Source organism: Aethalodelphis obliquidens, unplaced genomic scaffold, assembly GCF_003676395.1.
Source record: "Aethalodelphis obliquidens isolate GAN/ISIS:26980383/991018 unplaced genomic scaffold, ASM367639v1 scaffold26, whole genome shotgun sequence".
NCBI lineage: Eukaryota > Metazoa > Chordata > Mammalia > Artiodactyla > Delphinidae > Aethalodelphis > Aethalodelphis obliquidens.
Genome location: NW_020837970.1, coordinates 6,275,803 through 6,303,593, shown reverse-complemented (window position 1 = coordinate 6,303,593; position 27,791 = coordinate 6,275,803). Strand labels below are relative to the sequence as shown.

The following is a 27,791-nucleotide window of genomic DNA, read 5'->3' as shown; positions in this document are numbered from 1 at the left end:
TCCAATAAATTTTTTTTAAGTAGTCAATTTTCTAGGAGTGTTCTTGATGTAGAAATAAGTGCATCATGTTTCTTCACCTAAATATATTTCACTAAAAGATGAAAACAGGAAAAAAATAGTGTACTAAAAAAAATTCATTTAAAGGTGGATTATTTAGATAATTCAAAAAAACAAGAATCATAGGTTAAATGACAAAATTAAATATCCTACACATTAAAAGTGAAAAAATATAGTGTGTCCATTTTATTTTTTCTCTATTACAAAAAATTAGATTTATGTGTGGATTTTCCCCCAACTTAATTTGAATAACTTCAAACCTATAAAAAATTTAAACTGTATACAGTGAACAACCTTATGTCTTTCAACTAGATTTCCTAATTGTTAATTTTGCCTAATTTTGTCACATTTGTCTCTCCAATTATTAACATCTTGCCACACTTATTTTATTTTAACTTATTGCCACATCTCTTTCTCTTTCTCATGCTGGGCTCTCTGCCTTTCTTTCCCATTTGAAAGTATATTGCAGACAGAATGACACTTCACTTCAAGAACCTCAGCAAATATCTCCTAAGAACTAGGACATTCTACATAACCATGATATAACACTCCAGATATTTAACATTGGTACCATAACACAATCTAATACAAAGCCACATTTCCCAATTGCCTCAAATTTCCCAATTGTCCATTTAAGCCGCTTTTTCATTCTTTGATCCAGGTTCCAAACAACATTCACACATAAAGCTTAGTTATCATGTATCTGTATTGTAGAACTGCTCTACTACTTTTACTTTCATGATATAGTTGGAACCTCCATAGCCATGCATTCAACCATCCACGGATTCAACCAACTGTGGATCAAAAATATTCCCCCCAATTCCAGAAATTTCCAAAAAGCAAAACTTGAATTTGCCACGTACTGGTGACTGTTTACATAGCGCTTGCATCGTGTTTACAATTATTTACACAGCATTTACATTGTATTTGGTATTATAAGTAATCTAGAGATGATTTTAAATATGCAGGACGATGTACATAGGTAACATGCAAATGCTACACTGTTTTATATAAGGGACTTGAGCATCTGCAGATTTTGGTATCTGAGGGGTTGCTGGAACCAATCCTGCACTGATACCAACAGACACCTGCACTGCTTTGTTTAAGAGTCCAGAGCAGGTTTTTGTTGTTGTTGTTGTTGTTTTAGGTATTACTTTTATTTATTTATTTGGTGGCACTAGGTCTTAGTTGCTCCTCACCAGCTCCTTAGTTGTGGCATGTGAACTCTTAGTTGCGGCATGCATGTGGGATCTAGTTCCCTGGTCAGGGATGGAACCCGGGCCCCCTGCATTGGGAGCACAGAGTCTTAACCACTGCACCACCAGGGAAGTCCCCAGAGCAGTTATTTTGTGCAATGTCCTACAATCAGATTTGTCTGATTGTTTTCTCATGATGAGATTTAGGTTAAACATTCTTGGCAATTTGGCAGGTGATGTATCCTCCGGTGCATCAGATCAGAAGGTACAGGTCTCCATTGTAAGATAACTCCATTATAAGATTTTTTTTAAAGACAAAAACTCATTCATTTTACATATAACATTAGCTTTGGGTTAATATAACCCCTCTTTACAAGTGTCCACAGAAGGTGGGAGCAGGGTGTAAAAGACACTGGCATGAGAACTGAGGTTTAGTGCCAATTTGGTCAGTAATTAATTGTGGGGTCCCTAGGTAAAAATCTTAAAATCTTCATCTATTAAAGAGAGAGAGAAAGAGAGAGAGAGAGAGAGAGAGAGAGAGAGGAATGAGCCAGAAGATTTCTAAAGATCCTTTGAGTTCTAATATTCTATGACTATGAATCAACTCGTAAGAGAAACAGAGGTAGGTTTGGGAGACTCTGCTCCCAATGCAGGGGGCCTGGGTTCCATCCCTGGTCAGGGAACTAGATCCCACATGCATGCTGCAACTAAGAGTTCACATGCCACAACTAAGGAGCTGGTGAGGGGCAACTAAGAGCACCAGTTCGGCCACATACCAGCTATGTGAACACGGACAAGCCATTTAATCTCTCTAAGGCTTGCAAAGATTTACCTCAGAGAATGCTGAAAAATTAAGGGATTATTGCATGTCAAAGTGCATTATAAACCATAAAAAAAACTACCTAACTGGCGGGTATTATTTTATAATATCCAGTTTTTCTCTTTTTGCTCTAATTAGTTAATGAGAAAAGCAACCTAAAGTGACACAGACCTCATCAACTTTAAAACTAGGAAATGCCAGTATTGTGTGTCATAATCTATTCATGGAATTTATAGAATAGTTTTATTCCATAAATGCTTATGCTTTGATGATTAATAATAGTGCCTAAAGTTACTCACTTGTACAGGCTATTCCCGCCGAAGAGGATTGTCATTGTTCTTGGAATCCTAAATTTTGAAAGGGACAAAACAGTGAACACAGTGCATGAGAACGGTAACAAGTACTGACAAACTAAATTCCTTATTTAGTAATCAATTTTGTGTTGAGCCATCAGGACCCCCGGAGAGGATGGCAAACTGAGGCCAGCGCAGAAGGGAAGTTGTCCTGCTTTTTCAGTGAGATGGGCAGCCCTAGAATAGACTAATTCTCTTGAGCAAAGGCATGTTTTCCCGAGACGGCTAGTGGGACTTGTCACACAGGCCAGCCCTATTATATTCTTATAACCCTTTATACTCTTTATATTAACCGCCCCAGCGTTTCTTTCCGGCCTTCCAACAGAACTCGGGGAACCTAGTTAGTTCGTGCACAGTGGCCACATTTTTTCGATTATTCAGCAGAACCGATAAAGTATTTCCCTGGAAGAGGTTTAGGGCGCGCACACGCCCCTTGGTTTGCGTTGAGTGACGCGCGCACTATCTATGCCGAGAGTGCCCAGCGCATTGCTCAAGACTCGAGACACTTCCAGAAAATAGCTAACGAAGCGGTGGGGAACCGCGGCACGGCGGACGTTGGTGCCGTTGAACGCGCCTGACCTCCCAGTCCACGCAAGGCGGGGGGGTGGTCGCACCGCCCAGGTGGCAGCGTCCGGATCCGCAGCGCGCGCTGGGCGCCATCCCCCGCCTCCCGCCAGTGCGCACGCGCGCCCCTCATCCGGGTGCTGGTTGAGGCTGCAGGTTGCGCCGGGGTGGCGGACAGGGGGCGGGGCTAGTGGCTCATTGTGCGCAGCGCTGTGCGGCGCCGGCGGCCGGCGAGGCCTGAGTTGAAGTTGGAGCTGCTGCCGCCGCCCTGCAGATCACTCGCTGCCTAGGCAGCGCGCTGTTCTTCTAAAATGGCTGCCGCTACCGGTGCTGTGGCAGCCTCGGCCGCCTCAGGTCAGGCGGAAGGTAAAAAGATCACCGATCTGCGGGTCATCGATCTCAAGTCCGAGCTGAAACGGCGGAACCTGGACATCACCGGAGTCAAGACTGTGCTCGTTTCCCGACTCAAGCAGGTGAGGCCCGGCTAGGTCCGGGAAGGCGAGCTTAGGCCGCGCCTCGGAGCCCCCACTTCCGCCGCAGCCCCAGTCCGCTCGCAGCCGCCGGGGCCCGCGGGGCGGCGAGGTGGGGAGGTCCCGGGCGGCGCCCGCGCGCGCGGGAGGGCGAGGACCCTCTCGCGGCGCCCCCGCCCCCGCGCGCCGGGCCTGGCCTGCGAGCGGCCCGCGAGCCGCCCGGGACCGGCCGCCGCAGCCCAGCGCACCCCTGCCTCCCCCGGGACGTCTCTGCCAGGCTGCGGACGGCCGGCGCGGCCTCCCAAGGGCGATCGTGGAGACCCGGGAGGCGCTCGGTCCCCAGCCTTTAGCGATGGTGAGCGCGTGCATTTCTTGGCCTCGTAGGGACTGGTTACTTTGGTGACTTCTGCGAAGTTACCATTTAATTGTGTCCAACCGTTTCCTCCCCATATTGGGGGGTAATTGGTAGTGGGAGTTGATGGGTGGGTAAGAGAAAGGGTTTGTTTTCCGCTGGGTTTATAGTTTTTGCATTAGCGCAATAATCTTTTTCTTCCCTGATTATCTTTCTGGTTTGAGTGAGCGTTGGAATTGTAGTAGAGGAGAAATAAGTTTGTACTATAGAAATTAGGAAAGCTCCTTTTAGTTCTTTACTTTCGTAGCTAGCAACTTTGCTGCAATCGAGAATATTTAGACTTTTGTTCAGTATGATAATATGTGTTAGTTAATTTTCTCGACTGGGTAATATGTAAAACTCCATGTGATTTTGATACCTAATGATATTTCCTCCTGAAAGTTTCTCTCACTCGTGTAGTTTAATTGCTCCTTTGTGAGGTTGGTTTATGAAATGACTGGCAATTCTAATGTCTTGAGGCTTGAGGTTTGCTAATTTTTTTTTTCATTTCGTTTTTTAAAATAAGTTTAGATAGACTGTGTAGCATATTAACTTCTCTTTCTAATGTAGGCTATTGAAGAGGAAGGAGGCGATCCAGATAATATTGAATTAACTGTTTCAACTGATACTCCAAACAAGAAACCAACCAAAGGCAAAGGTTGTTACGAGTTATAAACATATTTTAAAATATATTTTGGTTATATAACTTGCCTCTGCTCTTGTGCCACTTGCCCTGTTTATATAGTGCTACTCTTTGCTATTTCCCTCTGGCACTCTGCCTTGTTGGGTCAAGGAAGAAAAGTTACTGTTGCCAGGCTTTGGGTGACTAGTAGCCCTTAAGATTTGGCTGAAGCTGACCTGAAAGTGAGACCAGTTCTTTCTTGCTTCTGAAAAAATTACAAAGTCAAGTTCCATAATATTTCTTCCTTCATAGTGTGAAGACCTGAAGAGTAAAATACGATTTAATACATGTCTACCTTGCCCCACAATTGGCAGAGTATTGATGGAATTCCTACCAAATCTTTCACCTTGGCTCCTTGCTGTTTTCTCTAGTATATTAAAATTTTATAACCTTTGTGTTTAGTATTTTGTTTGATTTGGTGAACTTAATTTTGCATTTATGCCATTAAACATTCTAATTTTCAGTGAAATTCAAAAAGACCTTTACCAATCATACTAACAAGGAAGGGGAAAAATCCATGACTAATTAGCTTAAAAATAAAAAGTTTTAAGTTATAGGGATATGTTAATGATTTCGATTTTATAACTTTTAAAGTAGGCCAGAATATATTTCTAGGATATGGTGATTTAATGAATAGGTAAAGGTTGTTTTAAATTAACATTTTAACAATATAAATGAGACTTAGATATATTTGAAAGGTTCTGGTAAGTGAAATACTTACTTGAATAATTACGGATTTCTCCCTCAGTCCTATAAGGACAATGTCAGAGGGTGGGCATGATGTGGGTATCTGGATCCTGGTACCTACATACAAGTTCCATGCAGCTGCAGCATTTTAAAAATCTAACACTCTTTACTGCTTTAAGTGATCCTAAATGCTACTCTCTGCTGTAGACCAGATTGATGGAACTAGAGTAAAATGGTTGAATGGATTAACCTTGAAAAGAAGGAAATAGTCAAGTTTGATCTTAAGCAATCTGCATGAGTATTGGGACCAGGCACATCCTGATGCCATCTCACTGAGAGTTTTTGTAGGTTTGCAAGAGTGCCCTATTTGTGCCAAAGGAAATTGAAAAGGGCAAAGAAGCATTTTCTGGATGGGATGGGAATGGCAGAGGTAGAAATGGTGTTTAGAGGAGTAACAAAGTTATCTTGAAAATCTGTGGCTTTTAATGTAATTCTTAACTCAGTGTATCACTTTGAGAGATACATTTCCCTGTGTTAGAGAAGCTTGTGTTGAGAAGCCTCTGCTGACAAACTCAGAGGCAATTTCAAAATGAGGAAGCATAAAAAATTCAGAAATAAGTACATCAGGAATTAACCATGTTTCTTATTGTGATTTCTTATAATGATTTTGATTCATGTCATTTATTTAGCATATTGTGGTAGTTTGATAGATGTTATGTATTAATCATGGTCCCAAATTTATATTTAAGCTGATTACTGATTTTAGCATGTAAAGTAAATCTCATTTGATTTATTCATTCTCACCTACTTTTAATTTCTCTGTGTATCCCTTTCTTTTTTAGTCATTAGGAACTTCACTCATCCTACCTTTAGCAATAAATTCAGCAATATACCGTTTTAAGAAGTTTTTCAGTATACACATGTATGTGTGTATGTATGTATGTGTGTGTATATATATATATATAAAAGTATGTTAATTTTTTCCTCTTATATGGATTATAAGGATACTTGAAATTTAATTTTTCCATAACTCTGATGTTAAGGTATCTTGTAGTATTTAGTCAGGAGTCGTAACATTAATTGTGTGTCTGCAGCACACTACAACTGAGTACTTCATGAGACTCATTCTGGGACATGTTTGATAAATAGCTCTTGTCTCCTTGAGTTCCATTTATCATTGTTCTGAAAATCCTGTGAATGAGAAAGAACATAATGTAAATCCCAAACTAAGAACCTAGTTTGAATTAATTTACAGTTAAGATGCTTATAAGTAAGATGATTTTAAATTTTAAATTAAGTTTAAAAATAATTTTTAGACATCAAATTTGAATAGGGAAACTTTAAAAAATATTAATAATTAACAGATTTTTAAAACTAAGGATTCAAGAAATTAAATAGTATTGTAATATGATGTTCTTTTTGTCACATCTTGTTTCACTTAAAAGTATCTATCTTAAAAGTAATTGCATCTTAGTCATACTACTTTTCCTTCAATGGGTATACTTCCTTTTTATAAAATTGGAAAATTTACTAGACCATCTGTAAGGGTCTCTTAATTCTGAAATTTAATAATTATATGTAGCTAGGAGCCAGAAGAAAAATTCTTTTTTTAGCTAAAATAGATGTATAAGGAAGGAACAGGAAAACTCATAGGTCCTCAGTCAGTATGGGTATCTTTAGCTGGGAATACTAGAAAAGGATAAGAATAAAGAAAGGGATTACTTAGAGGCGGTCCTGTAGACAACAGCAAGACACCACATTTAATAGCTTGTTAGGCAAAATAAATAATTCTTATGATGATGCGGCTTAGTGTAGCAATAAAATTAAATGATGTTGAATGATAAGGCAAGAGAAGCTTCATGGGTCTTGAAAAGTTACTTAGGTGAAATATTAAGTTCGTTCTCTTATAAGTGCAGGGTCACTATTTCTCAATTTTTTTGTGTTAAAATGATTATGTTTTGACAGATTAGAGGAAAAGGAATCTGCATTCTTAAGTATATTGTAGAATATTTTTAAAAATGCTGTTATTACAAGCACAAACTCACAAACTTGTAACAAATGTTGATAATGTTATAGCGGGTCCTAATATTTATGGTTAACATATTTGTAAAATCTGTTTGCATAGAGTTAGTGGGGTGAAATTTTAAGCTTAGATTGGTTCTCACTTCTGAGTCTTTGCTATTCTCTTTGCTATGAAATTTTTAATAAGTAACCTAGAAGAGCGCTTCACCAGTGAGAGTTACTGTCATCATTTGGGTGTGTGTTAAGAAAGTGGTTAAACAGGTAGAGCTAACTCCTCATTAGCTTCTTTTAGAGATTATAGATGTAAACTTTCTTTCGGTTCACCTGTAAACAGCATATCATTCTTTTGGATATTCAACCTTTCGAGTCACCTCTAAACTTCAGCCAAAGTTACTTTAAGTAGTTAATCAGTGCAATATTCAGAAGTATATGTAATCAGTACTTACCGAATTGAAACTCACTTACAGTACTTGCAGGTTTAAAAAAGATTCAAACTGCTATATAAAATCTGTTTTGTTCCCACTATAGAAACAAGTATATTTTCGGGTTGCAGGTTTATTCAAACATAATGCCTGATTATGTGTGGAAAGTACCACACTCAGTATAATTAATTACATGTTTACTGTGTAAAGCTTTCTAAAATTTGTATGCCAAATAAGAATATAGTAATCAACCACATAAAATGAATTTCATATAATTTAGTGTCATAGTGCACTGTAATGCTTGCTTTTTTTTTAAACTGTTGTATGTTTGGATGTTAAGGAAACTTTAATCAGAACTGTGGCATTGAGAAACATTTTGGGGACAAAATTGTCATAAATCTTTTTTGGGTACCCACTGGGCTAGAAGCTTTGTGGGGGTGAGGACATAGTCTTTTATTTACATTAATCTCTGTAATGCCTAGCATATTGCTTGGCACATAACAGGTTTGTTGAATGAATACTGAGGGCCATATGATGACTTTCTTAACAACTGCTTTTAAAAATATTTCTTTTGGTGCTTATTTTAATTGCATATTTCTTTGTAGGCAGCAGTCAATCAGAGATTAATAGTCTTTACTATTTTCCAAACAGTTTTTCTTTTTAAGGTGCTTTTCTCAACAGCACTAGTGGCTTCTCCTTAAACACTGATTGTGAAATGTACTTTTAGAGTATGTGAATCATGGCACTCGCCTTTTATCCCTCACCAAGTTGTTGCTGTGTTGGAAAGCCTCATAACTTTTGCTGGAATATTGTCCAACCTCAGAAGTTGTGTATGTCATTTTCATTTCACAAAATCAGGCCCTTTTACCTCAGCCATTAAAACCTGCATTTGACTTATGCAGTTGTATATGGTGGATTATGTTTATCATCAAAGCACTTTTGTACTTTTTTCAGCTATTTTATTGTGTCAAATATGGTGTGTGTCAAGGATCCTGGTGGGGAGATAGATAAAATTTTCTAGTACTTTATCACAGTGTCTTTCTCCCATGTCATTCATCTCCTAGGCATTTTGAATTAAGGACAGAAGACTTCAGACTTTTTCTTCTCTTTCATGAACTCATGTAAAATAAAGTGAGAATTGTCCAGGAATTAGAGGAAAAAGCAGTCATTATTATCAGTTGGTGGCATCAGAAATGACTTTAATGAAGAGACTGAACAATGGCTTAGGGTTTAAGGCTGAAATTTGCTGATTTATTTCATCAACTATAAGTTAGTTCTCACACATTACAATAAAAGGGCCTCGGTGTGGTGCAATTCTGGGAGTTAACCATTCACACCATAAACTCCACAGCCCGAGTTAGCCTTATGTGGCAGTTCTGGTAACCTGGAATAGTAGTTTGTATTATGGCTTTACAGAATTGTTTTCCAGATTATAAAAGTGAAATGTTTTCATTTTAATAATTAGATAATCCAGAAAAGTACAAAAAAGTGGAAATTGCCCGTAATTCCACCACTCGGATTTTATCACAGATAACATGATCTAAGGTATATACGTACATGTGCATGTACTCATAGGAGGTTTATGTTTAAGGTTTTTTTTTTTTAACCTTGTTGAGAATTAATACCGGTTCATACCTACTCAAGGTGTTTTATTGAAGCTAGGTAGAATTTAAATTTTTTCTAGTCTGGAGAATCTGAAAACGGTAACCTTTTATGTTCTTCTCACTCCAACTTCTTCAGTTATGCTCAGTCTGCTCTACATTAGAGTCATTTGAGTTTTTAAAAATACAGATACCTGGACTTCCCTGGTGGCGCAGTGGTTGAGAGTCTGCCTGCCGATGCAGGGGACCACGGGTTCGTGCCCCGGTCTGGGAAGATCCCACATGCCTCGGAGCGGCTGGGCCCGTGAGCCATGGCCGCTGAGCCTGCGCGTCCGGAGCCTGTGCTCTGCAACGGGAGAGGCCACAATGATGAGAGGCCAGCGTACCGCAAAAAAAACAAAACAAAACAAAAAAATACAGATACCATGCTCCTGTCCCCCAGAGAGTTGGTTTTGGTTACTCTGTTGGGGGCCCAGGAATCAGTATTTTCTAAAAGTTCCCCAGGTGATTCGCATGCAGCTAGGGTTAAGAACCACTGGCTGCTCTAGATTACTGCTTAAAACTTAGCATCATTTTCATTCATCTCTTTCTGCCTGTCAGTTTGCAATTAGTTCTCTGTTAAAGTTTTCAAAACACTTTCACATTGCTTTATTTGATGCTCACAATAATGCTGAGCTAAGCAGTGCTAGTTTCTTCTTATTGATAGGATAGAAAAGTAATCTGTTAAGAACTCAAGTTACATTCTTGCTGCCTTTTAAAGTCTTGTGCAAATGCTCACAAGTGTGTGTGGATGTTCAGTTTGGTTGTCTTTAGTGACACGGTTAAGAGATTTTAAAAAATATACATTTGGTGTGTTCCAGATTTATTTTATTATAATGAGTATGAAATATCTTTATGGTAGATTTTTAAAAAATAATAAAATGACTTATTGGATGGCTGCTGTGTTTAGGACAGTGTGCAAAGCCTTTTAGAAAACTGATTTCATTAGTGAAATACCATTTTAATAGAAGAGAGACTAAAACATATGCAAATGGTTAACACAAGGCATAGTATGTGATTATTTTAAGATTTCATACAGTTGAGGAGAGGTTGTTGCTGGAATCATCAGTGTTGTTCAGTTTGGCCTGGTCTCTGAGTCTTCCCCCCTCTTATCCAACAGAAATTTTATGACTGAACATTTTCTAACGTTTCATAGCTTCTGTAAATGTTTAGGGGAAAAGTTACTCAGCCACAAAATTTTTTTGGCAAAATTACTTTAAAATCTACTTGTTAAGTGGATTTTTTGTTTCATTTTGTTTCTGGAGGTATTTCTGAACTTGAAAAGGAAAATTACCAAACCTTGTAAGGACCATTTTGCCTTTGAAGAAGAAAACCAAATTGCCATCCAAAATTCTTTATTGTTAATTCTGAAATACAAACATTCTGAAAATGAAGTTTTTTCTTAAGTTTGGTGGCAAAAGTGAGGCTACTTATAGTCTTGGTTTATCCTAATTGATGTTAATATTCATATATTTCATTGCACAAATGTTTCCGTGATTGATTGAAAGAAGCTGTTCCAGAAGCCACTGGGAGGTTTAAATTAACACATGGTATAGACACTATTGTACTCTCTTAAAATCTGACAGTTCTGAAACATGTCTGGCCCCAGTGGTTTCACTAAGGATTTGTGGACCCATAAAAACAATGCTGCATAATTAAGGAGGTATTCTAGTGTCGTCTTCCTTTGGTGTATACTTTTGACCCTAAAATCATTGCAGTGAAATTTCAAAATAACTATATGTTACTACTATGATAGTTTGAGATGTGATAAGTAATTTTGCTTCCAGTTTCTATTTTGCTATTCAGACTATCTTTACTACTCAGTTTATTTTCTAGTTTTGTTCCTCAGAGCATTAAAGTTAGGCTTCCGACTACATTGCACTTTCAGTTAGCTTCCTCATCCTGGTGGTGCTACTTTGCTTTGGACCAGTTCCCATTTCTGTGGTATATGCCAGATTCCCTGAAGGACAAAAGATTCATTTATTAGTTTGTTGTAGGAGCTTTCATAGCACAGGCTTAAATGGGATATGGGGTATAAACGATTACTGACTGTACAAAAATGTGCCTAAGCTGGTGGTGCTTGTTGAATTAAGTGGGATTTGATTTTTCCTTAAGTTATTTCTTATCTGTGACATCATAAAAGTTAGGAATCTGTCGATGTACTTTGTAACATCGTTAAAGTTGGAGTTTACAGTCCTTACTGACAGGTTGGGGTTGCACATGATGCTAGTTTGACTGGCATGTCACGTCTTACCTTTGTCCCAGTGAGGGCTGATAGAAATTCTGAATAGAAATCCAGACCTTGTTTACTGCTAGCATCCAACCTATAACCTACACCATTATCAGTCAGGATATATATAATGCTTGAGTATCTACTTATTATATAGCATTGTACTAGGTTCTGGGCTGGATGATGAACATCATAGCTTTTTAAGATGTGAATTATTTTTGTATGGTGGAGGGATGATACTTTTTTTCATAAAGGAAGAAATTACAGTATAGTTTCTAATTCATCATGTGTAAACAAGTGCAGAGTTACAGATCATGAGAGGAGTCAAAAACTAGTGTGTGAAATGTCAGTTTTCTTAAATATTATGTACCTATCAGGTTATTATTAAAGTTTCATCACTGTATGTTTGAAAATCTCCTCCTTGTGGTTTTTATGCTTACAAGCTTATGACACATTGTGTCCAGTGCTTTCATGTGATACATCTGTTAAAAACAATAAGGGATAGCAAACTTGGACCTTTTTGTGTACCTCTGCCTCTTGTTGCCTGTTTGTCATGGGGCAAGTTACGTAATTTCTGTGACTCTCACATTTTAAAATTTTATGGATGTGGCTTGTGGAGCCTGTGTTCATGCTAAAAGAGATAACATTTTTAACAACTGGCACATTGTAGCTACTTGAACATCAATGGTTTTGTGGTTTTTGAGGAGTGGGAATAGGCCTGGGATTAAACTGAAGCACTACCCTTACTAACTTTGTAATCTGATTAACTTTTCAGCATTAGTTTCCTGTTTTGTAAAATGGGGCTAGTTAAGAGGATAAAATAAATGCATTAATACATATGAAGCATTTATCCTAGTGTCTGCACTGTGGAAGCTGCTTAAGCAGTGGTAGTGACTGCTGTTGTTGTTTTGGTTGATGTAGTGTAATTTGGTTTTCCTTTAAGTAAACTAAGGCAAGTGAAACTCACCATGGATAGTGATGTAGCTTGTCATTATGATGAGGGCTGCCATTTCAAAGATGGTATCTGTAAATTGAGTTAATTAACCACTGCTTACTAGAATAATGTCTTTTAAGTAGGTCATAGTAAGATGAAGTGGAAAGAATTTAAGACTGGAAAAGAGAAGCCTTGGCTTCCAGTTCTGACAATGCCATTTACTAGTTTTGGGCAAGCTGTATAACCTCGGGTTCGTTTTCTCTTTTGTAAAGTTGTGATTACCGGCCCTATGTACCATGGGGTGCTAGGAAAAATCAGTTGACCTTTTTTTTCTAAGTGCTTTGCGGGACTTCCCTGGTGGCGCAGTGGTTAAGAATCCACCTGCCAATGCAGGGGACACGCGTTTGAGCCCTGGTCTGGGAAGATTCCCCCATACTGCAGAGCGGTTAGGCACGTGAGCCACAACTGCTGAGCCTGCGCTCTAGAGCATGCGAGCCACAAGTACTGAAGCCTGCATGCCTAGAGCCCGTGCTCCGCAACAAGAGAAGCCACTGCAGTGAGAAGCCCACACATTGCAACGAAGAGTAGCCCTCACTCGCCACAACTAGAGAAAGCCCGTGCACAGCAATGAAGACCCCATGCAGCCAAAAATAAAATATAATAAAATAAATTAAAAAAAATAAAGCGCTTTGCAAATTGTAAAGCATTTTATATTTGTGAAGAGTAAATAATATTTGCAAATGATCTGAAGGAGTTCACCCAAAAGCTCTACTCTATAGGTTATTTGGTGGTGTGTGTGTTGGGAGGTGGAATCCTATAGTTTTATTTTATTTATTTATTTAATTTATTTTTGGCTGCGTTGGGTCTTAGTTGCGGCACGCGGGATCTTCGTTGAGCCCTGTGGCTCTTCGTTGTGGTGCACGAGCTTCAGGGCCATGGGGTCTGTAGTTGTGGTGCATGGGCTCTGTAGTTTGTGACACGCGGGCTCTAGTTGAGGTGCGCCAGCTCAGTAGCTGTGGTGCGCCAGCTCAGTAGTTGTGGCATGTGGGCTTAGTTGCCCCGTGGCGTGTGGGGTCTTACTTCCCTGACCAGGGATCAAACCCTCGTCCCCTGCATTAGAAGGCAGATTCTTTACCACTGGACCACTAGGAAGTCCCAATCCTATAGTTTTAAAAAGCTTATTTCTTCTCAAAGGTAGCATCTTTAAAGTTTTTATATTATGGAACTTTCTCTAAACGTGATAAAACAGTTTAGTGAGCTCTTTCTCACCTGATACTGTTTTCTTTTGTAAGGAAGGAACAGCTCTCTTGTTGCCCTTGTAGTAACTTCTAATTTGTATTTTCTCTAAAATACAAATACCACTAAGCTCAACATTTTGTTTCTCTTTTGATTCACACAAGCCCTCAGGGACACGAAGACCTCTTTTACCTCAGTGGATAAAAGAAAACTCTTTACTCTTAATCTTTTCACGTATTTGGAAAGGACCAGTATCTTGTTTCACTTTTTTTTTTTTTCTTTTTGGGGTACGCGGGCCTCTCACTGCTGTGGCTTCTTCCGTTGCGGAGCACAGGCTCCGGACGCGCAGGCTCAGCGGCCATGGCTCACAGGCCCAGCCGCTCCGCGGCATGTGGGATCTTCCCGGACCGGGGCACGAACCCGTGTCCCCTGCATCGGCAGGCGGACTCTCAACCACTGCGCCACCAGGGAAGCCCTTGTTTCACTTTTTATCTCTCATTCATGGAAAGGATTTCAAATTGGGGGTAGATGGAAGATAGGAGCTGGTGAGGAGACATGGGAAAGGGAGGCATCCTAACTTTTTTCTTACAGTTACCTCACAACTAAACCCTCTACTCTGGGGGTCGTGGAAGCTTGAGACATGGCAACGCCTGTTTTACGCAAAGGAAAGGTTGATTAGTTAGCCTCAGGAAAGAATCATTAACCTCTCAAAATCAGTAAAAATTTTAAAATTTAATAGTAAAATTTTAGCAGCTGTGATTTTTTTTTTTACAGCATTTCTGATACATTATGGGTTATTTAACTAGTAGATTTTTGTGGACTAGCTTGAAAACACAAACTTTTAGCTTTGGCTCTGTGGAAAACTTTTTTTTTTTCTGATGTGGAAAACATTTTTAAAATTCCAACCACCAGTTTGCAAAGTTTTGAAGATGAGGTCAGGGAGGCCTGTAGTCTATCTAGAAGCTCTTAACAGTTTTTGGTCTGAAGTAATTTCTACTTGCCTTAAATCAGTTAAATCAGTCATTATGTTAAGCGCCCAGCGCTATTTATATTTAGGCCTTTGGAGAAACACAAAATAAGCATAAAAGCAGTCGCTGTACTTAAGGTATTTTTTTAAGTGGTGAAGCAAGATGTACTTGAGAGTACAAGGCAATATCTAATCAGCTGATGGATTGTGAGGTGTCAAGTGTGAGAATTTTATTTTAGAGAAAGCTTGTTGACAAGGAGAACTTAGGGAAGGCTTTATGGGGGATATGAGTCTTGAATTTAGCTATCAGATGTCTGGTTATGTATACAAATAGGAGAGAACTGTTGAAAGGTGCTGCTACTTCCGGGAGAATTGGAGGTAGAGAATTTGAGTGGTGTAAAAAATGTACCTCATATGTCAAGTCGGTTAAGATGATGGGTTCATATGTAGGATTAATTGTACAGTTTATTTTAGTGAAATGAAACAGCATGTCATTGTTAATAAAGCTTTTTTTTTGTTTGGGACAGCTGTGGCCAGGTGGTTTATAAGCAGTTGGCATTCGCTTTGTCAGATGATTTGGGAGTGGAGAGTGGTACCTCGGGGTAAACTTCTCTGAATGTTTTTTGCTTTTGAAGTAATAAAATATTGGTTGTTAGCCCATTTTCCTTCTTTCGCAGGTAAAAAACAGGAAGCAGATGAGTTGAGTGGAGATGCTTCTGTGGAAGATGATGCTTTTGTCAAGGTAAAGTGTTAATTACACAGGTTAAGATGTTTATTTTGAGCCTAGCATTTTGCATGATGAATTCATGCATTTTACTTGAACAATAGACACTGAAATATGTAGGTAAAATAATGATAGAGACTTATGTAATATTGTCAATCTTATTAATTCTCATAGTTGAGAAATATAATAAATAACTTTATCTTTAGTTAAATGAGACAAAGCAAAAAATGTTTGTCAGAGCATTTAAGTAGAAATCCGAGACATAGGGGCCGAAGGAACAGCTACAGGACAATTGTTATCTTAGTTCCTGGACAACGTACTGCCCATCGCATTAGCTTTCGTATATGACAAACAGAACTTAGAAAAATGTAGTCCCTAAAATGGAGAGAGTTGCTGATGTGTTGCTACTTGGTGAAGATCAGATTAAGAAATTTGTTTTGCCCTTTAAAGATAAGCCAGGTCTTTATTGGCTAAAAAAGAATGTACTTTAAAACTGACCAACCAGAAATATGAAGTATTTTAATTTTAATTGAGGTTGTGGCAGTTCTATATTACTGTTATTTTTAATCATAGTTAGATTTTTTTTTTTGTTTTCATTTTAATGAAGTGTGATCTGCTATTTACTGATCATTAGATCTTAGGTAGTGTGGCATTTGCAGGAGTTATTTAATGAGCATAGTTCCTCTTAACTTATGTACATTTACACCCCATGTATTTCCATTTTCTGTGTACAGTTAGGCCATATTGCCATAACATCTTGGGATGTCTGTGTGCTCCACCATGAAGCCAGCTCATGTCCATTCACCCACCCATCTCTCCTACGGTCTAGCTCTCTACCCTCCCTACGTTATACACACACAAGCCACACAGCACCATGCGTCTCAACGCTTTGTATCTTGCACTTTGAGGGCAGGCACAGAGAGAAAGAGATGTTTGGTTGAGGAGTTAGCCCTGCAGTCAGATAGTTTAGGAAATGTTTGCTCAGGGATCCATTAAAATTGATGATTGCATGTCTGTAACCAGCTTTCGTTTGAGCATTTAAGAACTCTTCAGTCTTTGTGTTCTTTTATCCTTGTGGTATATCTTCCATTAGGTTTGTTCCTTTGCTCTTATTTTCTCTAGTTATCTTCACTAGTGAGTGCATGATTAAGCCAAAATTACCCATAAGCTGGAAAAGCATTGTGCCTTAGTAAAAACTCTTTTAGTTTTCACATTTCTAACTTCCTTTCAGCTCTTCAGTTCATAAAAATGTTTCAGTCGTTTGAAACATTACGAGATGTAATATTGCTGTCTCTTATATGTACTGCAGAGGTTGCCTTTGTGTAATTATTAAATGAACCTGGTCTCATAATGTCTAGAAGAACAAAAGAGCTTTTAAAAAAATACTATTTAAATATATCTTCACTCTCTTTATATTTCTTTTTCCCTTTGGAAGTATCCACGTATGTGATGAATTTGATAGAAATTAAGTGAATATGCTTTCCCTGTTTCTCAGAGTTGGCAGTTTTGGAATTTATACAGTAGTGGTGGGTAAATATCACCTATTGCTTAGATATATGAATACTATGGGAATTACTTCTACTTATAGGTGAGGAGAATGGTCAAAGTTGGCACTTCAGAGTAGATGAAGTTCCCTCAGTGACTTCCCTTGTGATTTTCTTTTGTTTTGCACCTATTCTTCCACCATCATATAACCAACCACCTACTCCATTTTCAATCCCCTACGTTCCTCCACCCATAGGTAGTGAAGCTGGTTAAACCTCTGTCCCAGAGACGCCCTGCTCCCCAAGCACTCCATATTCCAAAACAATCGTATTTCTTCTCGGTGCCCACCAGAAATTTCTATTCACTCATTGCAGTTCAGCTATGAATGATTAATAGTTATACCCCTGCACTTTTCCCCTTTTAACTCAGAAACTTTTTGTTAAATCTGCTAGATGTACCGTGAGAATAGCAAAGGAGGAAGGGATGTTCATTGCTTTCAACCCTTTCTCTGCAGTTAATCAAAGAGGGAACTAGGCACATTGCTGCTTTTCTTTGTTTCTACTGAGGTACCCTTGTATCCTTAAACTTTGAAGGGCAAACAGATATTCTTTCACAGAGGCAATCCCAACCTATGTTCCCCTGCTTAATCGGCTTTGTGGCATAGTGGTAGATTTCAAAGCTAATACATTTAGATTAATTATTTGCATATTTTCTAAGAACAGACATTGGTGTAACAGTTGGGATTCCTTATTATTAATTGGAAATAAACTTTATATTATCGTATGTAAGATTTCCGTGGTCTTTGAAGTTAAATCAAACTGTGACATGTGGAGAAAAGAAGTCATTTCTTTGAAGCCGTGTCTTGAAGGATGGCTCATACAAGTATGTGATTTGGTAAATATTAAACAACTGGAACTTGAGAGCAATCCAGTTAGTGTGTATGTATTTCAGTGTAAGAGATTTGGGAACTCAGATGCGTAGTTTAATGACCTTGGTTTTAGACCCCCTCTATTTTTAAAGACACAGTTAGTGTGTCCTATAAAATGATTGAACTTTGACTTTGGGAATAATGTCAAAATATGATAAAAGTGAAAACATTTAGAGATGTAAATTACCAAAAAGGTTTGGTGGATAGCCTATAGTACTTTGCCTCGAGTTGTACCAAATTTTCTTACCATTAAAAGGACTGTGAATTGGAGCATCAAGAGGCACATGAACAAGATGGAAGTGACGAACTAAAGGACTCTGAAGAATTTGGTGAAAATGAAGAAGAAAATGTGCATTCCAAGGAGTTACTTTCTGCAGAAGAGAACAAGAGAGCTCATGAATTAATAGAGGCAGAAGCAATAGAAGATATAGAAAAAGAGGACATCGAAAGTCAGGTCTTTAGCCAGTTTTTTTTAAAACGTGACACAGATAAATTAAGTACTAAATAATAAAAACGTATATTTCTAGTTCAATGTGAAAGTCACAGAACTTTAAAAAAAATATATTTTTAAAGTTATTTATAAATCACTCAGACTCCTACCATCTAAGATGACCCTTTTATTTTTGCTTATTATCTTCCACATATGTATATATTTTTACCTAGTAGTTATCATGCCATAAGTTGCTATTCTATATAATATTTTCACATAACATATCATAATGACTTCATAATTCTTGTGTTACACCACAGTTTATTAGACTGTTTTCTATGTGTCTGATAGCTACTCCTTTAATTTGGGATATTTAAGTTGTTTACTACCCTACTATGAATGAGTGTACCAATCTAACTCTGACCTTGCTAACATTATAAGGTGGTAGTTTTGGTTTGTTTTGTTTTTACTACTTTAGAAGATATAAAAGACTAATTTGCATTTATTTGGTTGTCATCAAGGGTGGGGAAATTACTTATGAAGGTTTAACTTAAAAGCATATAATTTTTAAATCTTTTCTTTGAATGAAATAGATCATTTGTCCTGCTTTGAAGTATGTTAGTACATCTTAAGAAAATCAAGGGATTAGGGGGTCAGTATTCATGCTTAGAACACTTCGTTCTACTTAGCCTAATAAATGAAGGGCTCATGAAGGACATTTTTCTAATTCTTTTATCAATGTGACTAAGCGTTTCTGTTGGCATAAAAAATATAGCCTGAATTATTAAGCATTGACTTAGGACCCATGGTATCCATAGACCCTGCACAGAACACGAGGCACATGATAATCGGGTATAGCATAAAAGCATTCTCATGTTACCCAGATATTTTGTAAAGCAAAGCTATTGTATACCCTTTTACTTAGGAAATTGAAGCTCAAGAAGGTGAAGATGATACCTTTCTAACAGCCCAAGTAAGTTTACATTTAGTCCTATGAATTTGATATTGTGGGTGGAAGGGCTTGGAAAAGGAATCTTATTTTGACTTCATAATTCTTTAATTCATAAAACTGCCTTAAATTTAATACTGAGTTACTTATGTGGTGTATACAAAATACTTTAAAGTGGCAGCTGAAATTTCTGTTGCCATAGAGGTAATTGGAAGTTATTACAACAAGGTTCCTACCATTTTCAAAATAAAAATAAAAACAGTCTATCCTTCGTATAAAACATGACTCTAGTTACCAGTCTTTTGGGAAGCCTTCACACTCCTTGATTTTTTTTGGTCACTTTGGTATAAAATAAATCATTTAAAAGTACTAATATCCTTTTCAAAGCTTTAAAATTTGGTTAATTTAACACTCCTAGGATGGGCATAGTATAAAAATGATAAAAATCTCTGTTCAATTAATTTACTTGGGGTATGTATGTATGTATGTGTATGTGTGTGTAGAAAATGACAACTCTTCTAGTCTGTATTAGATTTTGTTTTTGGTATATGTGATACGCATAGTGTACATTTTAAAGTATGACGTACAGATGCTGTAAACACATTTATAGCTCAATTTCTCTACTAAAAAATTATCCTGTCTTTTTCTCATATCTGTACTCAAGAATGCCTTGTTCATGTACCCTCTTTAAATAGTATACTTTCAAATAGAGATAGGGGTTCCCTCTGTTTACTAGATTTAGAAAAAATAGTGATCCAGCTGTGTTTTTTCCTCATTCTAATATTTACTGGAAGAGTGTATAATGGGGCGTATATTCACAGACTGCTTAGCTGATTGCCTCTGGTCATGCCTTCTTTCCTGCAGCTCTCTTGCCTTTGAAATGCTGGTGAGGCTATATATTGGCTCTCTGTGTTTATTTCAATGGGGGAGAAATTGCATTTCTGGGAGGAATGTTTTTGGTAATTTGGAATATTCAGGAAGGAAATATTAGGACTCTGAAAGTCTGTAGACTTGTCCCCCGTACTATCCTCAGGTACATTCATTTCTGAATGATGAAAAGTAGATGAGGAAGATCAACTCCCAGATTGGAGGAGTACCTTTTATAGATTACTAATTTGCAAAAAGGTAAAGTTGAACTCTTCATATTCTCTGGCAACGAGTTTTTAAATTTTCATCAAGGGCCTCTCTTACAGTTGCACAGGTTGTGAGTGTGTGAAAGCATCACATCTAAGGGTCCCCATTCTCATAATAGATTATATATTTATTGTAGAAATTTAACAGAAGTATCTTACGGAATGAGTGCCTTTTTCTAATTTTTCCAAATTTTTATGGGCTAGATTTGGCCTTGCTCCCATTCCATCCTGAGAATGAAATAACATATACTTCTCATCAAGGGGCAAGTTTAGCTTTATCATATCAAAAGGGAGGTTACTTCTTCAGAGAAGTTTTAAGTAAAATGACCTTTTTCCTCTTCCTAAATGATGTTTAGTGGAATATCTAGAAATATATATGAATGTATCTGAGTTCCATCATGATCTGATGCTTCTAAACATGACTAATGAATGTATTGTCTTACTACGTGTGTTAAGGAATACTGCATAGAGTGTACCCATCACACAGCTTCTGCTGTTATCAATTCACGGGCAGTATTATTTCATCTATACCTCTGTTCACTTCCGCTTTTCTGGATTATTTTGAAACAAATTCCAGACATCGTATTTCACTTTAAAAATTTCAGTATGTAAAAATTAAAAAATTTCAGAACTCTTTTATTTTTTACATTATTACTCCTAAAACACGATTTTTAATATCTTCAATTACTCAATTGTCCAAAATTTTTTTAAAAAACAGGTTTTATTTGAATCCAGATACAAGTAAGATCGAGACATTGTGATTGATTGAAATGTCTTTTAGGCCTCTTTTAATCTCTAGGTTTTCTCTCCATCTTTTTTCCCCTACTGTCTTATTTGTTAAAGAAATTGAGTTGTTTATCCTATAGAACAAGAGTTGGCAAAGTTTGTCTTAAAAGGCCAGGTAGAAAAGGCCATTAGCCGTTGTGGGCCATATGGTCTGTCACAGCTATCCAACTCTGCCATTGTAGTGTGAAAGCAGCCACAGACATTAGGTGAATGAATGGAGATGGCTGGTTCAATAAAAATATTTACAAAAAGAGCAGCATAGTTTGACAAGTCATAGAGCTTCCAAAGTGTATATTTTGCTGATTACATTCCTATGGATTCGTTCAACTCTGTTTACTGTATTTCCTGTAAATTGGTAAGTTGGTTATAGGATCCAGAGGTTTACTATCTGATTCCTGCACCCCCATCTCCATCCCCGCAAGACATACAGCTAATTCCCAGGTAGTGTTGTATTCTTCTATTTGGATACACATAATGTTTGACTGTATCTTCTTGGTGATGGTACCAATCATTGATGATCCATACTGCACTGGTTATTTAGGGAGATCAAAGTGGTGATATTCTAATTCTGTCATTTTTTTCTTTATTTGTTAGCTGGAATGTTCCTTGGAAAGAGAAACTTCTCACCTGCTATTTGGTTACCCTGTGGTACCATTTACAAAGAAAGGCGGGATATATGTTTGATTATTTTTCTTTTATTTACCAATTTTCAAAATAATGAGCTGGTTCATGAGCATCTCCAATAGTGACTAATGAGGTTCTTTTTTTTTTTTTTTTTTTTCTTTTTCTTTTTCCCATAGTTTCATTTTGAACTCATGGACTTAAATATTTTTAATGTATTTCAGTCCATTGTAGTTATTATCCTTATTAATGCTCAAATTGTCCCATCTGTAGCCAGTGAGAACCTCTTCAAGTTGGCTTTTGAGTCCTTTCAACATGATCCTAGTAGTCTTTGCTTCTGTGCTTTCTGGTAAAGATGTTCCATTTCCTGCTCCAGACCTGTAATTAGCCATTTTTTCCTTTTAGTGGTAAATGGTATTTCAAGACAGTAATCTCCATGGTAGGGGTATTCATTGCCACTGGGTTATTCATGTTTTCTAGGCCTTTTCAATGTACAGTGCTAGAGAATGTGTTTTTTGTTTGCTTGTTTTTGTTGGTTTTTACTTCTAAGATAAAATAGATTTTGAGTTCATAAGGATACTTCTAAGTTAATTATTTTCTTTATCTCACAGTGTATATACAATAGTCCTAGAATGATAATACCAACACCGCCACCAGTGTGATTTCTGAAAATAATTTAAGGTTTTTCTCCCCAGTTGTATCTCTCCTAAGGCTGTACCCCTCTAGGAACAAACAAATCACTGTGTTTTAGACTAGTCTTCTGTGTGATCACCAACTAATACATATTTAGGTTGACTTGTTTCATTTTATTTTCAATGTTTAAGTATTGTTTTTAAAAAAATTTAATCTGTAACTTCTTGTGAGTCTATAGTTATTTCAAAATAAAAAGTTATAATTTTAAATTTAATTTTATAATTATTTAAAATATTTACATGGTTCCAAAGTCAAATCTAAGAGACAGGATATATTCAAAAAAGTCCCCTTCACCCGTCCCCTTATTGGTGAACTTTCTAAAATTCAGGATTTATCCTTTTATTCCTTGTTTTTAAAAATATAAGTAAATAGGCAGTGCCTTTGTATAGGGATATATTTATTTAAAGCCAGTCTTCAGGCTTTGACTTGAAGCTTAAATCTTTAGCTCTCAGGTGTTAGCCTCTAAGCAGTTTGTCATACCAGGTAGAATTTGGTTTGCATTCTGTGAGTTACTTATAATATTGTGAGTTTCGGCATGTTTTCTTAGTCAATTTCTATGTCTGTAAAATGAACATTGTAAGTCCTACCTGCTAGAGTGATGTGAAGATCAATCATATACCCTGGCACATAGTACATGTGTAGTTAGTGGTTACTTGTAGAATTGTTTTACTTGCTTGAAGGTATCAGTTACTTGAGAATTGTTTGGAAAATTTTCTCCAAAATGTTTGTATTTGGTAATGCTTTAATTCTTAAAAATTTCCTCTAGTGTCAATCTTGTCAATCTTCTATGATTGCATCATGTATATTCCTTTTTCCATTTGCCTTTGCCCCTAATGTTTCATTAACTTGAAGGGCCTTCCCTTTTTTTGTCATACGAAGTGTACATACCTCTCAAAGCCAGACTTATCTGTCTCTTCCATAAAGCTCTCTCTCATGTAGTGCTTTACTGTTGACAGAGAACTTTTTACACCCCTTATCTTATTTAATTCTATATATCCTATTTAGGTCATATGCTATCTCTGTTTTATAGGTAAAATTCACCTAGGTAGATGACACTACCACAGAGTAAAACTGTTTTAGTGGTAAAGACAGAATAAATAACTACATCTCATGGTGCCTAGTCTGGTATTCTTTTCACTAAATGACTCCACACTCGTAATTGTTGTTTTCTGAATTCCATTGTACTTACACAGTGCGCAGTTAGTTCAGTCCCTCCACCTAAAAACAGTAGTGTCTTACACTACATTTATTCAGTAAATTCATTCAACAAATATTTGTTAAGTGCTTATTATGTGCCAGATATTTTGTATTTCCCACAGTCTTTAGCGTATTGCCAGATAGATAGCAGGTAGTGGTTTAGGGTTATCTTGAAGGTTTATTGTAAATTAGTCAGACTGAATACAGTGTTTATATACAAGTCAGGGGAAAGGAGGCCTTCCAGAAGAGGTCTTCTTACTTGGTTCATATAAGTACATGTATCACAAGATTAACCTAGGGGAAGGTAATAGACTGGGTATATAGGAAACACTTTGTTAACTGAAAAACAAGTCCTAGGCTTGTCTTTACCTCTCATGAGTCATTGCTGCTCCTAGAATGAAATAAAAATAGAGAAGCTTTCTGTATTAATTTTCACATTTGACTTAAGGGTTGTAGATCCCATTACAAAGATAAACAACATGAACATTATAGACATTTGTTTTCATTTTCATATGTGAAATACATTTTTTCAAGATTAGCACAAAAAGTAGTTAATTTAAAAGGATGCTTTTCATTGTGGTTACTTATTTACCATATTCCTTATTCTGAAAAAACATCTGTTTTCAGTGGAGGAAAATTATTTTCAAATAAGGTACATGTCTGTGCCTATATATCATTTACAGGGAAAAATTTCCACTGTCTTTCTTGTATTTCTTGGTTTGTTTCTTTATTGTAAGGAATGGTTTAACCTTAGTAGTGAGTGCTATGTTTACTGCACATACTGAACAATAACGCAAATATGCACTAGTGTGTGGCTCATCTTTTCTACTAACCCTAGTTGTTTTTGTGCTTCACCCCCATTGTAATCAGTTTGTTTTCTGGAAGTTGGCTCAGATTCCTTTCCTAGGGACATTTAAGTATATGTAATAAGGCTAGTGTTACTACTATTTTGAGAAACTAAAGTTGTGAAACCCTTCAGAAGACCTGTTGAGTAATTAGGATAGATACCTAAAAACTCTTGAGCAAAGTAAGGCAAACCTTACCAATTATTTTAGCAGCTAGAAATAACATTTCTAATTGGCAGAAAGATTTTGTTTTTTACATCACAGTATTTTTTAATAAATACTTTGGCCATTTTTTTTTTCTTGAACATATCAATATTGCATCTCTAAAACAATATCTTGGAAGTGGTGTGCTGTTGTATCACAGGTAGATAAAGGAGAGGCAAGTTGCATTCTTTAAGTTACTTTATTCTGCTTTTAAGTAAAAGTTGAGATATTCCAGTTTATTTATCCCTCTGAGATAAATGACTAAAAGAGTTTGGGAGAAAAAGACTTATCAGTAATTCCAGCATAACTCATCCTTCCTTTGCTGCCACTGCCTACCACTCCACCCAAGTTAAAGCATTTTTCTTTCCTTTCCAAATGTTGCACATTAGAAATGTAATGATTAAAACTAAATTCCAGCATAACAATTAGGAGCTTATTAGAGCACAGTATAATGGACTTATATAATAATAGGATTCATATTGCTGTCAGTCAGTAATCTACTTGTTCTGGACTATTTTACTTCCTAAGCTTATGGCTTAATTGTTTTAGTGTTTTCAGTTTCCTTCATGTTACTTTAGTTTGCAGTACAATTGGTCATTCCCTAATTGGGGCACTTATGTGTTAACTTAAAGTTGAAAAATTATTTTAAAAATGACTTCTCAGAAATATGTGTGTTACCCAAATGTTAATTTTGAGCATATGGTAAAATATTTGACATTTTTAAGGAATGCATGCTTTTATATGAATCTAAAATTGTGTTATAAGATTAATGCGGCATTTAAAATTTTGTTTACAGTTCAGTTTTGCCTTCAGTCTAATTTCCCTGCTAGGCTGTCGCTCTAAGGCACCGTTCTTAAAGTGTAGTCCCTGGACCAGCATCAGCATCACTGAAACTTGTTAGAGATGCAGATTCCCAGGCCCTACTCCAGACTTGAATCAGAAACTCTAGCGTTGGTGCTCAGCAATCTCAATCTCAATCCCAAGTCCTCAGGGGATTCTGATACAGACTCAGAGTTTGAGAACCACTACTCTAAGGCTTCGTGTACGGTAGCTTCACACCACCTTGACTAAAAACAATCTACTTCTACTCAGCTTTTATTTTAAAAGTTATAAGTTAAAACATTCCTTAATTTTTTTCCATTACTGAGATTATAATGCATATTACTAGCTTATTTGTTATGATCTTTAATTTTGGGAAATGTTGTTTCTATTTTGCTATAATTCAGTTATTTTTGTAGTATTAGCTTGGTGTAGAGTAAATAAAGATTTTCCCCTCTGTGCTATTCTTGTTTTCAAGCCAGCACATGCTTAATTTTAGATTACGTGATGTCACAAATTTTAAAATTGAAATATCACATATTTTAAAATTAAAGCCAATCATTTAAAAAATTGTGTTACTTGTTTTGATTACCTTAGCACAAATACCATTTTTAAAGTGGCTGACCACTATTGTATATGAGACAGCTTATGAATTCATTTTAACAGATTAAAAAGGAATGAAGAATTTGAAACTACTCTTGTGGTCATTCTTACTTCTGAGATGCCTAAGAAGGGAGTGTTTTTTGTTTATTTATTTTGTTTATTAATATGCATTCCATCCCTTGAAAAGTATATGTTTTCATGTTAGATTTTCTGGTACATTTTGAATAGTGTGCCCTAAGAGTGCCTTTGAGCCGAGTCATGTAAAATAATCAGGGCAGGCTTTTTATTGGCGTCTTTTTGCATCCTCATTTTTTGGGGTGGTGGGGGGCCCGCGCCTCACGGCTTGCAGGATCTTAGTTCCCAGACGGAGGGTCGGACCCAAGGCCCAGCAGTGAAAGCGCCGAGTCCTAACCACTAGACTGCCAGGGAATTCCTAGTGGCTTTTTGATATGAGTAAGAGTCCGGTTATTTAAACTAGTTTTGAGTAGTGAAACTAAGTAATCCAGTTCATTGTTGATATAATCATTGACAGATTTGCCTGTTTCCTTGTGTAAAATCATGTATACCAGACATATGCTACATTTCTGTAAATGTGTTTTGGTTCAGTTCTGATTGGAATATCCTGTATTTGTTAGTGATAGGCGTCTCTAATATTATTAAATCATTCAGCAATCAAACTTGATAGATCTTGTACTATTACTGAAATCCAGTTTTAAATGAATTCATTTTACATTTGATTATTCTTTGAATTTCAGGATGGTGAGGAAGAAGAAAATGAGAAAGGTATGTTTGATGCTAAGTAGAGTTTAAAAATTGGTGACATTTAGAAAAACAGTAAATTATGTGAAAATAAAACATTCCTTATTTGAAGTCTTATTTTTGAAATGAGTTTATTTTCAAATTTATCAACTTAGTGAATTAAAGTAGCACCTTGATTTTATTTTTCAATTGGTTTTAATTTTTTTTAACACTTTAAAGATATGTTCTAACTTAATGGTACATATCAGTTACTGTAGTGGACAATGCCATTTTTTACTTAACCCAATTTAAATTTTATTTTTAAAAATAACTCCTAGCATACGGTAAGTTGATTACATTCTTAGGACTGGCACTGCAGTAACTCATACGTGCTTATTGGGAGTCCTTGTATGTAATGGATAATTAATTTTACAATTAGCCCTAAAAATGTTGGGTGACCAGGAGACTGACTTTTTGTTTGCTGCTTAGAGAAATTTCGTACAGTCTTCTGACAGTTTCAGTAGTTTAGGAGAGCTATCTCATCCAATACAATTGCAGGGACACCAGTAGCAAAATACGTGGTCAGTATGAGGTTTATGGAAGAGTTCTTGGAAAGACGTCAAAGGATCCTCCTACTTTGGACTAGAAAGGACATGGAACAGGGTTCTAAGCAAGAAAGAATAAAAAACCTAGAAGAAATGATGAAGTAAAGCTACCAGCTGAAAATCTCAGATGCCCGAAGCCTTTCTATTTTGGGGGAATGCAAGACATCTTTGAAGATGGTAATTGCAGGACTGACTGGACAGGATGAAGCCTGGAAATAACCACTTTCCTAAACGTTAATGGAGCAGGCCATCTTTGGAGCCGCCTGTAGCAGTTTTCCACGTGATTCTGGACTACACAAGAACTGAATAAGAAGAGTGAAAAAGATGAGGCCCTGAATACTTTGAAGACCGATTGGTATC

At 36.9% G+C, this 27,791-nt stretch overlaps 1 protein-coding gene across 6 annotated transcripts in view; it reads left to right on the top strand.

Annotated features, from left to right (window-relative positions):
• Window positions 1–3,107: 3,107 nt before the first annotated feature.
• Window positions 3,108–27,791, top strand: part of SLTM (SAFB like transcription modulator) — a 44,631-nt gene continuing 19,947 nt past the window's right edge. For 4 of the 6 annotated variants that reach the window (XM_027123148.1, XM_027123149.1, XM_027123147.1 and 1 more), the window contains exons 1-6: window positions 3,194–3,463; window positions 4,422–4,509; window positions 15,349–15,413; window positions 18,065–18,262; window positions 19,164–19,211; window positions 26,844–26,871. In XM_027123148.1, coding sequence (XP_026978949.1) covers window positions 3,302–3,463; window positions 4,422–4,509; window positions 15,349–15,413; window positions 18,065–18,262; window positions 19,164–19,211; window positions 26,844–26,871 — 589 coding nt within the window. In that variant the 5' untranslated portion in view covers window positions 3,194–3,301. Of the gene's footprint in view, window positions 3,464–4,421; window positions 4,510–14,370; window positions 14,375–15,348; window positions 15,414–18,064; window positions 18,263–19,163; window positions 19,212–26,843; window positions 26,872–27,791 lie in introns of those variants that run through there. The other 2 variants (XM_027123150.1, XM_027123152.1) reach the window with 2 other exon arrangements.